General features: G+C 39.6%; 1 protein-coding gene across 1 annotated transcript; it reads left to right on the plus strand.

The window, feature by feature from the left end:
- The first annotated feature begins 6,434 nt into the window (after positions 1–6,434).
- Positions 6,435–14,542, plus strand: LOC134163156 (serpin B10-like). Its single transcript, XM_062617753.1, has 8 exons — positions 6,435–6,582; positions 7,627–7,804; positions 9,136–9,249; positions 10,915–11,049; positions 11,462–11,579; positions 11,952–12,094; positions 12,646–12,801; positions 13,656–14,542. The coding sequence occupies exons 2-8, from the start codon at positions 7,637–7,639 to the stop codon at positions 14,058–14,060; spliced, it is 1,239 nt and encodes a 412-aa protein (XP_062473737.1). The 5' UTR covers positions 6,435–6,582; positions 7,627–7,636; the 3' UTR covers positions 14,061–14,542.

The raw sequence follows: 14,542 nt of genomic DNA on the forward strand, positions 1-14,542 counted from the left end.
TACCAGGCTGCTCGGGGCCTTTCCCAGTCAGATGTTGCATATCTGCAAGGGTGGAGAATCCACAATGTTCTGATTAATTTCTTTTTAAACATGAATCCAAACCTTGCTAATGTAGAAGTAGTATAAGCCATTCAGCCAGCTTAGCTTTTCTCTCACTCAATGAGAGTTGGCCACACGTGAGAATGAGTCCCACAGGTTTCTTCAACCTTGATTCTCCCATGGTTAGCCCACAAAGCTCTCAGTGTCTTTCATCACTTTTCATGCTCTTGGAGCCAAAGATTTATCTCTGTAAATCTCAAGCCGTGCTTAGTCACTTTGTGACCAGCAAATTCCTAAGATAGTCAATGCTTACAAGCAACGGTGAGATAATGCATAGGTAGCTTCATGCTACATGTTTTCAGTCCCAGTCCCATAATTTATACTTTGTCTCTATTTTATGTGGATATCAATGGGCTATCATTTGTACCTGGCCTCCCTTTCTTCACTTTATACTCTTTAAACATCACAAGATAAAGACATTAATACTATACAGTCTTAACCATCCTGTGACCTAATTACTCACAATTGCAGGCTACTCCTGGAAAAAAAGAGATTCCAAACTAATTATGAGCTTTGATTTTTTTCAACTCAGACAGCATTTTTCTAATTTTTCTAAATGCTAGCAATAGCAACCCGCAGTCTAAAATCAGTGCAGGCAAACAGTGAACTTCTATTTGTGGCACCTTAGAGACAAGGAAATCCTTACAGTGGAAGGCTGACTTCTTAGTCACACAGGTAAAATTCCAGTGTTGTGGATCTGATAAGAAGTCCTAAGGGAGAATAGTGAGGTGTCAGATTCATCCCTGTACAAAAGGCATAGATATAGGAACTAAACGTGAATAAAGGGGGAGGAGGAGGAATCATTAAATTTCACAAGGCTGTGTGTAAGAGCAGTTCTTCTTTCCTCTTTTCTTCTTTTCTCGTTCATTCTGCCCCATCTCCCTTGGGCACCTCGAGACCTGACATCCTTTCACATGGTTCAAGTTAGCAAGCTTTTCATAACAATGACCAAGTAGAAATTAATGACATGATACATGACAGGTAAGACAAGATGATATCATGTTCCTTTCTGCTGTCAAACAGAATTCTGTCTGAGACAGTTTCATTACTATCCAGTAGCTCACTTCTCCCAAGACACTGACTATCCCTACCCTCACCATAGCCTCCTGTATCTTCCTTGTCCTTCAGCAATCTATCTGCTCCTTGGGGCAGCGAGGGAAGGGGGCAGGGCTGGATTCAAGCCTTGTTTCTAAGAGGAGAAATGTCAGGGAGAGGAAGGTTTAGGACTAAGGAAGAAAGTGGGAGTAGTGTTGCCACTCCTACTGCCTAGAGGGATCATCCAGCATGCGGTAAGGCTGTGTCAGCTTCAGAGTCCAAGCTGAATTTCAGCTGCACCTGCAGGAGGTGGGGTGAAGACCAATTCTTCCAGCCACAGAGAGCAACTGCTCTGCCTCTTCTTACACATACTCTGCTAAGTTTCTTTAGCATGATGTTGCCTCTGTACTGCTGAGTTCAAATTAGTCTTAGTCTATGGCTTGGTCTGTACATGTTCCTGGACAAGGAATTGGCAACCACAGAAGCAAAAGTTGTAAAGAAAGCCATGGAAGATAAAGCCAAAGCTTCAGAATATGAAAGGAGACAAATCAAGAAGAAAGAGAAGTCTAAAGCAGCTGAAAAGGACAATTGCTCTAGTTTTAAACTACACAAAGAGAGTTCTGCTTTTGGCTTTGAAAGAGCTAAAAGAGCCACAAATACCAGTCCAGAAGATAATGGAGCTATGAAGATCTGCATACAGCTGAAACATAACTGAAAAGGGCAGCTCCAAAGAGCTGGAAATGCTGTGGTAAAGAAGAGCAGATGATCTTCAGGGTATTTTAAAAGAAAGTCCTCAGTTCAATACCATGAAGGTTCACAGTACTGTATCTCTCACAAAAGCTTGAGGAACAAAATCAAAACTTTCCATCCCATTCTGTCTGAGAGCAGAAAGGAACATGCTATTATCTTGTCTTACCTGTCATGTATCATGTCATTTATTTCTACTTGGTCACCATTATGACCTCACTTGCTAACTTGAACCATCAAAAGGATGTCAGGTCTCAAGAGACTGAGCTTCTTCATGCAACAGGCAGAGAACACAAGAAATGGCAAGATGTAAGAATCTTGTAGTGGCAAAGATATTGATAAAACATGTTCAAATAATGCTAATGACACCCCAGCTCACACAGGATCCTTGTCAGTCTGAGGGGGAAATTCCATTCCAAGCCCCTGTTTGGGAGTTACTCTCTTCCAGGACAATGGCTTACTGCCTTTGTATCTGCACTTAACTAGGTAGTTCAGATCAGTCTCACGGATAGCCTAAAAAGCATAAAATTACAAAGAGCCAGCAGTTGCCGAGCAGCTCATTGAACAGCTAAGATATCCAGTACACTTCCACAAGCAAGTATTGGGGAAATTCTCCTGATGAAACTTCTGAAAATACCAACTGCCCTGTGAAATCCGTGGTCATTCCACCAGGCAAGAATATTTGCAGCAGTGCTGTATGAAAAAAATAGCAAATGTTTAAATGGGTTTCTTAAAAGAGAGCACTTCCTCTATACCCTGCTCTTGCACATCAGCACAAGGCTCCTGCTTAGGATGAACTCCTGTTTAGAAGTGCGGTTTGAAGATACATTGACTTGATATTCACATTGTTCATCCCACAACATGGCCCATCTTGCACTATAGCACTGCAGCCTGGGAAACTCCCATTAACGCAAAGCAGGAATCAGCTTTCTGATTCAGTAGTTGAGCAGCTGACGTGCAGCTACACCCTTTGAGAGATTTCTTTAGAAAAATCACAAGTTTCGGCTAAAGTGCGTCCAAGCCCCATGTCATTACTCACAATGCAGTACTGTGTATCACGATTGAGAAATTCTGGCCACTTTTCATATTTTTGACGTTAGCCTGGGATACTTTATAAATGCTCACCACCTGCGTCATTCAAAGGAAAGCTGCACCCTTGTGCATGTGAAAACCGTGTGTGTATTCATTAACAGATAAACTATCTCTCTTCAGATATAGAGATCAGTCCTTTCTCAGAAGTGTTGCGCTTCTTAACAGAAGCAGAGCAAGCACTACCTTTATTAATTACAGTGTCTAAGCCAAAGCATGTAGAAATAATAGTACAGTATGATGAATTGAGCCAGTACTGTCAAATTTCACCACACCTTTGCTTTCTGCAGGTGTGGAGCCAAATGCCTCAATAATATTTATACAGGAACCTCACCACACCCTCTGGAAACTCATGTGGGTTTAAATACTGTTAGAATATGTCAGCAAGGATTGCTTGGCAAGGGAATGCTTGCAAACTTACTTGTGGGAGGTACACAACAGATAGATATCTACTCTCTTTCAAAATAAAGACACGTGTATTCTCAACCAAAGCCTTAAAAGGAAAAAAGATACCCAAAGAACTAATCTCTCAAAAACTATTTGAGATCTCAGGGTGGTACAAACTTACCCTAAATAAACATCTGCTATAGCACAAACAAAATCTGTTATAACCAGTCAAGGTGATGCATAGAACTTAATAATGTTCTGTTTTTTGAGTTGACAAGGTTAGGAAAAGCTCATGCCATGCTCTCAATTACATTATGACAGAGACATCACCCAGAAGAGAGTCCTCCTCCGCACAGGAAGGTATCTAGTCACTCAATAACCTTACTAGTTTCTCAGTTGCTGTGCCCCTTACAGTTTTTAACTAAATCACACAGAGATTTAGAGAAAAATATATCAGGGATTAGTTTAATCAGGGACTAAAATATTCTCAGATTTCAAAACCTTTCTCCTCCCTGTAGTATCTCTGAAGTCCTTTTAAGGGTTTTGGGACATTTAAATCCTTTCATCTTTATAAACTATTGGCTTGTTCTGGCTGAGCCAAAAACCTGAATAGAGTGCTCTGCTGATCGAACCAGGAATTCTTCCCTCCTGGGTAAATAAACAGTGCTTATACTGGTAAAAAAAATATTTGAAGATGTCAGGGAAACTGAAGATTCAACTGTTTCTTCAAACATCACTTCTTCTTTTGATCTACCTAAATATAGAATATGCTAGTTTTGATTTAAATCAGATTTTCAAAAGCTATACAGAATTGATAGCTAAAATATGATACCGATGAATGTGAAAAACAGCCATGGAAAGTTGTATCCTAAAATAGTGTGTGAAAGCAGAACCTACCAGTTTTCTGTGACAGAAAGCCTTTCTCTCAAGACCCTCAAGAGCCTTTATAGAGCACTTAATTGTATTCTGTGCAGACATCAAGCATTTCATTTACTCCTGAATCTAGATGTGCTAATGTACAGGACAACACACTGTGTAAGAAAGCCACAATGACTTGTGCTAAGTTATACTGTAACTGGATGAAAACAAAATGCGTTTATATAGCTGGGATCTGGCCACGGCACTGATGTCCTGCCAGTATTTGTCCTGACCAAATATAAACATGAATGGCTACAGTAAGAGAGCCCACGGGTTTACTTCCCTCAGGAATGGTACTGTTAATACAAATATAAGTCTTCTAGTGTGCTGATGTGTTGACTTAGTATGGAGTGGGAGAGAGAGTACCGCTGCTCCTGAGTCAGAAGTAGCACCACCCATTGAATTGAGTCCTCTGGTAGTGTTACTTTAAAAGGACATCATTGGAAAATGTTATCAATTCATCACGTTGATTTAGCATAGGATGTCCTTGAGACTAGTATAATTTTAGTTACACAGTATGCTTTTTTGTTTTTTGCTAATAACCAGGAAGCTTTAAAATCCTGTACAAAGGCACAAGCCGCTCATTCCCTCTAACCCAGCATTTCTGCATAAGCAGAACACCTCAGCCACTTCTTGTAAAGCAGTAAGCAATATTGTAAATTAGCAAATTAAATTCACCCATTTTAAAACCAGAAAATCCACAGTAATTGCTCTAAGGGATAAAATCTATACAGTATTATCTATCATTCGTTCAACAATGTGGCTAAATATGAAAAGATTACTCAAATCATTTAGCCTTTGGGAATCACTTAAGGCCAATGTAAACAGATTACAACTTTCCCAGGCACAATGGAAGCAATTAATTATGCAGTGAACACCTCTCCTACACTATGTTACTCTCTGAAAAACCTAACAAACAGATGCATCTAATTATAACTCACACTGAAACCTGATGGTTTTGTGTATCTACAATTTCTAAAGACCCAAGGGGCAGGAAAACACTATCTGATTAAAGTCGTGCAGTTCCTCACAGGTAGACAAGCAACTTTAACAAAGCCTTTGGTTTCCAAATTATATTGATGCAGAATGCTCACCATTGGCAAGGGACTCTTTGCAGTTGCACCTGCCTATGTCCTACACCAAATTTTTCAGGTACTTCCATGACTCATTCCTTATTACAGGGTCCTCTGTGCTAGCCACTGAGATTATAGTTTTAGTCCATGTTAAATGTATGCTTATAGGCAGAAGAAAGGTCTCAGAAAGCAGTTTATGCCAAGAAGATAGAATCTGTGAGTCTTCCTCAGTGTCGAGGAAGCAGCTGTGGAGAGACAAGTACCTCCTAATGAGGTCTTCAAGGTGGTATTATCAACAGTGCAGAGAGGTAAGGAATGAAATGAAGGACAAGGGTAGGAATACACAGGGGTTTCCTAAATTAGGGGTTAGAGAAGGGATGGACAGCTACAAAAAAGACAACAGAGGAAAGGACAGCATGATTGCAAGGAGAATCAGGGAAGGAGGTGTTTTAGTAGCCAGGACAAGGAAAAAAATATAATTTGACAGAATATCCATTTATTGAACGGAAAATAAGGAATAGCTCTCTGAGGTGCTACACTGGTCAAACAGCAGCTTTCAGATTAGGGTGGGGAAACAGAAGCAGAAGAGAAATGAAGTCAAACCTAAGACCCACACCAGGTTCTAGTCACCAGTGATTAAGAAAAGCAAAGGTCCCGTGCCTGTTTCTCAACCTTCAGTATTCCACAGTGACAACATTTTCCTGGTTGTACACTCTTAGAATCCTCTGAGATTAACAAAATTCACTTTTCTAAAATAGAAACCCACCAGAAGTGACAAATACCTTCTCAATACGAAACAGACAATAGAAAAACTCAAATATAAGAAGTCACTGTCTTCTCTCTGTCTGTTCAGTTAATGTGTCTAATTTCAGCTAGATGAATCATAAAACAAGTATGTCAGCAACTGCAAATTTAAAACCCTCCAAACCACAAAAAAAAAAAAGTTGTTTAAAGTAGTGTGGGTTCAAGTTGTTACTAGCCTGTTGCCAGAAAGATGTTTATAGAAATACTTGTGCAGTCAGTTTTGTAAGTTTCTTGTATGGTATCATTCTCACCACCACTTCACATCCTACTCTGAGATGATTCAGTTCTTCTGAATGTGGGATGTGGCTTACAGGGCATACAGTCATGAGTCATAAGAACTGTCCACTATAAATTTTCCCTACCCTTCATGTTAACTGAAGAAACCTTGGAGACAACCAGAAGAGCAGCATTCTTCCCTGAACAAAATAAGGTACTGTAATGATTTCTGGAGATTATTTATTTCATATACTCTTAGATGGTGTTGCTTTGCTGACAAATGCAGAGAAAAGAAAGGAAGCGGAGATGTGAATTGGAAATTGAAAATGCTTGGGAAAGTGATTTACTTGCACAGGCATTGTCTAGAAGGTGGAAGTCTTACACAGGAAGAGCAATTTATTGTACAGAGTTCTATGATTTCTAGAGCCTCACTGGCTAGCATATCTATCATAGCACAGTAAGAACCACTGTGTTTGCTTAAGTCAGCTAATTTGTTCTTGTCCTCTGTAGTTCTTATGAACATCAGGTCAGCTCTTAGTTTGCAAGTTACCCAGGACACAAACTGTCTTTAATCTAAGGCCATCTAGTCCCGGCCTCGTGCTCTCAGCTAAACCTGCAATGCAAATGACAAACAGCAACATTTGTGGTCTACTGAATATTGAAACTCTGTCCTGCAGAAGAACTGGGAAGCTAGGATCTGGGATAGCATTGTAAGACAGAGTTTCAGGACATTTTTGAAAGTCAAAATGGGAATGCTTATCATGCAAAAGTCAGGGCAATGCCTGCCCAAGCATTGGCAGGAATATTTTGTCCTAAGGAATATCCTAAAGGAAACGGAGTTCACTACAGTTATGAGCATCAAAAGGCTCTTGCAGAAACTGAAGCATAAAAATTGTCATAAAAGACAGTCTCTCAGTATCTACTAGCCCAGGCAGTGGTTAATAACATTACCAACTGTGGCTCCAAGATGCTGTAAAGAACAGTGCAATAACTGTCCTGGTGAACAAATACAAAGCAAGGTTGGAGGCTGATTTTCCCCTAACCTAAATGATAGCTAATGAGTGTCATCAGTGAAACAGGACATGCTAAACCTTGTCTGACTTTATAATGGTTAATCCTCCTCATTCTTAATATAGATAAATACTTTTAGAAATACTTTAAATCACAAAAGAACATTAAAAAACCAAAGAGAAACTGCAGAATATGTCAGTCATAATTAGTGGTTTGCTAATAGCATCTTTTCTCCCTTTCTGTGCAGGTTCAGAACAATGGAAGCTTTGAATAAAGCAAACAAAAGCTTTGCTCTCGACTTCTTCAAACATGAGTGTCAAGAAGACGGTGACAAGAATATTTTGTTCTCCCCTTTGAGTATTTCATCAGCCCTGGCTACTGTTTATTTGGGAGCCAAAGGTAACACAGCAGATCAGATGGCAAAGGTGAGTCTGAGCTTCAAAGGGTAGCTGTCTGAACAGCTTATCTCTTGGATTAACTTTCTCTATGGAAGAAATTTATTGTGATGAAACAGAGGAAAGCCACAAGCAGAAAAATTAATCAAAACACTACACACATATATACTAGCTCGCATTTCACCCATGATGGGCACTGCAGCACTGCAATGAATAGATCAGTTCTCTACTAACGCAGGTCAAAAAAAAATAGTTTACTCTAGCCTCTGGAAACAGGCCTCCTACAAATGAAAGAAGTGGCAGTGATGACATGGTTTCCTTTCAAATCTCACCAGTAGAAATAAGGGATTTTTATCCCAAAGATCAATAACGAGCACTCAGCAGGGAGCAGGAGACCTGGACTCTTCTTTAACTCTGCCACAGACAACTTCCATCTCATGTCTCACCTCTTTGGAAATGACTCCCCACTAAAAGACTCCCTTCTATAGCTATTGTAAGTTTTGCTCTTTGCTAAACATAAATCCACTTCCACCAGATCAGAGAACAAATGTGATGAGACTACAAGCCTTGCTTTGGGGTATGCATTTTACAGGCAAAATCTGTAATCTGCTCAAATCCCTAAGTCGTATTTGTGCAAAGTTCATAGCTTCAGCAGGCAGCTGAACAAGCTCAGTGCACAGTTATCTAGCTCCTATCATAGGAGGTGAGGCTCGTGAGTTGCCATCTGCTAAAGCAGAAGTTGTCCAACCTGCTAAGGCAGATCTAACTTCTGATTTATAGGACAGAAGATGGCTGATAGGGTAACATGAAAGGAGCAACCTTCTGCTGAGAAGAAGGGAAAACAAACAAAAAAGGGGGCATAGCTCTTCCAAAAAAATGTTCAAAGGGCTGGATGCACCCCTTTGTAGTCTGGGTAAAGTGTACATGCTCAGAACAAGGTATTTAAGGCATGAGACTGCCTGCACTGTTTTTCATGCCTTCTGACACAAAGCAGCACTACATTTAAACTTGTGCTTTGGTAGCCTCCCCTGGGAGATAATTGGCTCTTCCCAAGTATTTACTGGTCAGCCCAGGGCGTTCCTATCTAGAGGAATCTACCTGCAACTCAAAGCAGGTAGATTCCTCTATATAGGCCAGGTACATGAAAGTTTTGCCCTGCAGCCTTAGTGTGCCTTAGCATGCACAAGCCATTTTGTACACATGGACCTTGACACGTAACCAAAGATTTCATATTCAGTCAGGAATATGAATTAAATATGAGTTTGGCTTTCTTCATCACCACTCCCATGACATCACTGGAAGGTTTTACTTCAATCATGGATTTTCTATCGTTGCATTTATTATTGCTTTTTCCACTATAGGTACTTCACTTTAACAAAGCTGAAGGAGCCAAGAATGTCACCACAACCATAAAAATGCAAGTCTTTTCCAGAACGGAAGAGCGTCTAGCAAACCGATGCACTTGTTTCCAGAAGGTATCTCATCAAGTCTAGTGATCAAACTATGGGCATAGTCACATCTTCTCTTGCTTGTATTTTCCTTCCACATTTGCATTTGCATGTTTGCCTTCCTCAGATGTAGTGTGCACAATTAATTGGTACAGCATCCTGTGATACCTTCACCTAATGCAATACTTACTACATGCTTCCTCTTTTTAGGCAGAATTGCAACAACTAACCTCAAATTTGCAAAATTTAAAATTTGATGTTGCCATTCTCTGTCAATAGATCTGATCTTTTTCCTTTAGCTCTGAGGAGAGATTTCTTTCTCAAATTATTACTGTTCAATAGCTAGCTATTTAGCTACAACATGTTTTTTGAACAGGAATGGTTCCTATCTCAGAGAGCTAATCACAAGAACAGAGCTGCCATTACACACATTTGATTGCAGCAACAAGACAACAGAAACCAGAACATTAACTTTTCCAGGCTACCTGTGCTTGATATGTTTCAGAAATTGTCTCCATTTCAGTTGAATAGTTAACAAAATAAATTCACATGGAGTTTCCCAAGATTGAACAGTTGTTTGTAATAAGCCCTAGTGTAATGTAAATCATATTCCTAAGATATTTCTTTGACATACCGGCAGGCGTCTTCTACCAGAGTATACACAATTTAACATAGCAGAAAAATATGGAAAAGCAAGTGTAATCCTTCTGAGTTAGTAAAAGCTGGTTTTCCTCAATGACAATTCAGCCAAGGTGGTGTCAAAATCTTCTCCCTGCTTTTTCCTGTCATCCTTCTTCTTTGTGGGAGTAAGCCATTTCCCTGCAGTCTGCCCACAAAGCCCCAGCAGTGGCAAGTTCTGATGAATGGGCACTTGGATCTGCATCCCACAGCCAAACCCTGTGGTGGGAAGATTTATTTTAGGGGCTGTGTCAACAACCCATTTACACTGAATGAACAGGAGAGGGATTGTTCCTCATGAGTAATGCATCCGAATTGTAAGAATTAACAGTGCTGTGAGGAGGTCAAAGGAACTGTTTTAACAGTTTAGAAATGCAAGCGTCTGTTAATGCCTCTGATTCTAATGTAATGACAAGAAGAATACAGCACAGGTACAGATTTTTGGTTTACTAATTCACAGCTTAACTTCCTTGAGTTCATTTGGGAGTCTGTGCCCCATTAATTTAATCCTGTTACTTCAATATAAAGAATTTACTGCAACATAAAAAAAAAAAAAAACACACCAAAAATATCACAAAATATTAACATTAAGAGCAAGATTAAGAAATTTAGGGGCAAACTTTCCATGTAATACACTTGACTTTCATAAATGAAAGGAGTCACACAGCCACATCTTCATGCATCATTTAACAATTACAGTTTGTCTCTCATTCACTGGATATACTTAGTTTCACAATTTCCACTTACAAACCCTTAAATGTTTTACATAGTTAAGGCTCTTAATGCTTGCATCTAGATATCTACAGTGTCAGTACCACCTCTGCAACTTCTAATACTTTCAAATGATTCTTTTAATAGCTGTGCAGTTTAGACCACCTCTTGCGTTACAATACAGGTAACAGATCACCTGAATAGAAATACCTGGAGCTGTGTGAAGGAAAAAGTTAGAAATTTTGAACTATTTTACACAACAGATGGATAATGTCTTTTTTTTTTTTTTTTCTTTTCTTCAAGACAGAAATTGGCAAATCGGATAATATCCATACTGGGTTTAAAGCACTCAACTTTGAAATCAACCAACCCACTAAAAATTATCTCCTTAAAAGTGTGAACCATCTATATGGAGAAAAATCGTTGCCTTTCAGTAAAGTAGGTAGCCAATTTATTGAGATTATGCTGTGTCATTTAACCTTTACGATCTATCTGTGACTAGATACCATAAACCATATAATCTAAAATATTTTCATTACATCTGCAAGTCATATTGTTGTCCTTAACATAAATGTTTTCTATGAGACTTTTCCCAAGACACTGGACTAAAATTTTAGTTTTATCGGATGTGTATCTGATTTCAGAATGATTTCCAGATGTAGTTAGGTGAGAGTGGTTTAGAACATAAATTGTGTATTTAAACTGAAAAATAATTTTTCCCTTTGACAAAATGCTGTGCTTGTAATCTAGGTAATTTTTAAATGTTTTCTCCCTGTTTGCTTGTAGCTATTTATTAGCATTCATATTGGCAGGCAACAAAGATAAGACAGGTTTCTCTCTTGCACTGCAGGAATATTTACAGTTAGCCAAGAAATACTATAATGCAGAGCCACAATCAGTTGACTTTGTGGGAGCAGCAGATGAAATCAGAAGAGAGATCAATTCCAAAGTCAAACACCAGACTGAAGGTAAGCTCCAGCCTCTCCCCTCACAGTTAAAATGCTATTTTGGCATTGAACAAAGTCTCTGTATCCAAGGGGCCTAAAGCAGGTAAACGATTCACCTTAGAAATGTAAATCAGATCAATTTTCCTAAAACAGGCATCTGCTGACAAGTCCTTACAAAAATTAGTGTCCTCCATCTGAATATGGAAGCAATGTGGCTTGCTTTTCTTTGCAAATCAAGATTATCTCAGTTACCACATATTTGTGAATAATCTCAAACTGGATGCATGCCATATCAACACAGAATTTCCCTGGCTTATATCCATAAAAACTTGGTCAACACTCACGCTGAAACAGTAAAACTGCACTAATGTGTAAATGTCCTGCTTTCTCTAGGTAAAATTCAAAATCTGCTGCCTCCTGGATCCGTAGATTCACTCACCAGGCTAGTCCTGATAAATGCACTCTACTTCAAAGGAAACTGGGCAACAAAGTTTGAAGCTGAAGCCACCAGGCAAAGGCCTTTCAAAATAAACATGGTATGGGAATATACTGTCCTATATCCTACACTGCAGGTGGAAAAAACAAAAAGATGGGGGAGAGAATTTCCGTCAATCTTTAAAACCATGCAGCATTAAAATTATTTCATTTAAAGCATACAGTTTATTTTCCACACCACACATCAGCGCAAAGACTGCACACACATACTGGCACCTGAGCCACAAGTAAAATTGTCAGATGCTTACTTGAAATAAGCTTCCCTTCTCCAAAGGCAGAGAAAACAAGGAGGCAAACAAAACTGCATGGGTTTGTTCTTTACATTTTCATTTTTAACCATACAAAAAAATCAGAGTGGAATACAGATTCCTGTAATGGGTGTGACCTGAGACAGTTTAGATGGCCTGCCTAGTTTCCATGTCCAGGGGTCCTCTGCAGATCCTGTGTCCTACCATTTGGAGCCATAGGGATGTCTCAGCACACTGGCAGCTTGCACAGTAAATACAACAAACCTCCACTGTGCTACTGTAACTCAGTCCTTTACTGTTTAGTCAGAGTACAAACAGCAAACATTTAATTTGATCTGTTGCAGCATACAACTAAACCAGTGCCCATGATGTACCTGAGTGATAAGTTTAACTGGACCTACATAGAATCAGTCCAGACTGATATTCTTGAGCTTCCATACGTCAACAATGACCTCAGCATGTTTATCCTTCTACCAAGTGACATCACCAGCCTACAAAAGGTAAAGCAACTGAGAACATAAGTAATCTGAAAAATCAAGAGCGTTATTATTTACTTTATGAATGAGCAAGGTAAAAGACCAGGGTGCAGTCATGTTTCTGGGAAGAAGGGTACTGATCGGGCTCAAGGAAAAGCAAATCCCAGATGTGGTCTAGCACTGTGAACTTGAACATCTTGGAGCTCAGACTGGATTTCTTACTCTTGATAGCTGGCACTTCTGTGGTTCCTAATGTCGATCAGTCTTACAAACAACTCACTCCACCAGACTGTCTCCTCTTTCAGCTGAACAAAACCGAGGACATCTAGCCAGCCCTGCTGAGATCCAGTGTCTGTATCCCTTCAAACAGATATGTTTTCACTCAAAAAAAAATTCCCAACCGAACCACAAACTGGGCAGCCTCCTTTACTTTCCAGGGTGTCCAGAGCTAATACATATGGACACTGCCACCTTCTGTACGGAGACAGACGCTGCCTTTGGATAACTAACTAAATTCTCATTCACATTAGTGGGTGTTCTGGAGATGAAAAGCACTTTTTAGTCTGTGACCAGACTACTGAAAAACTACTACAAATCAACCAGCCTACTGTTACTTGACACTGATATTTTTGTTTTAGAACTATTTAACCCTTTCATATTCCCTGACAGTTACTGAAACCAGTTAAAATACTGCATTGACCTGCTGTAGAACAACACACTCCTTCAGCCAGAAAGATCTCCAGATTGGTCTTTCCCTACCTTTTTTCTTACACTCTTACAACAGCTTGTAAAGTCTCAATTTAAGAGAAGAAATAGCCCTTAGAGCACAAGTGTTTGAACACATTTTAATTGTCTGATTCTCTTTTTATTAACTGCAGCTAGAAAGAGAATTGAGTTTTGAAAACTTGTCTGCATGGACCAGCCCTGAACTGATGGAGAAAATGAAAATGGAAGTTTATTTGCCCAGGTTCACATTAGAGGAGAAATATGACCTCAAATCTACTTTGAGCAGGATGGGGTTACAAGATGCCTTCATTGAAGGTCAAGCTGATTTTACAGGAATGTCAGAAAATGGTGACCTGTTTTTGTCACAAGTGTTTCACAAGTGTTATCTGGAAGTCAATGAAGAAGGCACAGAAGCAGCAGCTGCCAGTTCAGCAACACTGGCATCACGAAGTCTTGGTGCTACTGTTATTTTTGTGGCAGATCACCCTTTCCTCTTCTTTATTCAGCACAACAAGACCAAAAGTATCCTCTTCTTGGGAAGATTGTCTTCCCCATAAACTCGCATTTGTTAAACAGACTCTTGCAACAACAATGAACAAACTGCATCTCCATAGTCTGTGCACCTCTTAATTTTCCTGTACTGTTGACAAATCTCTCAACTTTAGAAGAGAGCACATATGGAAAATAATCTGGAATTCATGCCTCTTGCTCATTTTCCTAGCCAAAGAACCCCAAAATGCTAGCACTACACTATAAGCACCAAACTGTGCACAGAACAGTGCACTTTCTGAACCAGAACTGCCACAATGCAGAACATACCAAGTTCTGATCTAAACCAGTAATTCCAAACACGCTTGCTTTGGTTCATAAGAAGAAAAGGACCAGGAAAAAATCATTCCTGCAAAAAGCTGTTGCATCTCCATTAGTTTCAGCTCGCTGAGCTGGTCATCCCATGACAGCTACCTTACCACATTCTTGCCAGTTTTATACCCATTTTGCAGCCTGGCACAGTTGACAGTGAAATAAACCTGCAAAATCC

This window comes from Pezoporus occidentalis, unplaced genomic scaffold (genome assembly GCF_034315485.1).
Source record: "Pezoporus occidentalis ecotype Australia unplaced genomic scaffold, CSIRO_AGI_Poc_V1 ctg2, whole genome shotgun sequence".
NCBI classification, from domain to species: domain Eukaryota; kingdom Metazoa; phylum Chordata; class Aves; order Psittaciformes; family Psittacidae; genus Pezoporus; species Pezoporus occidentalis.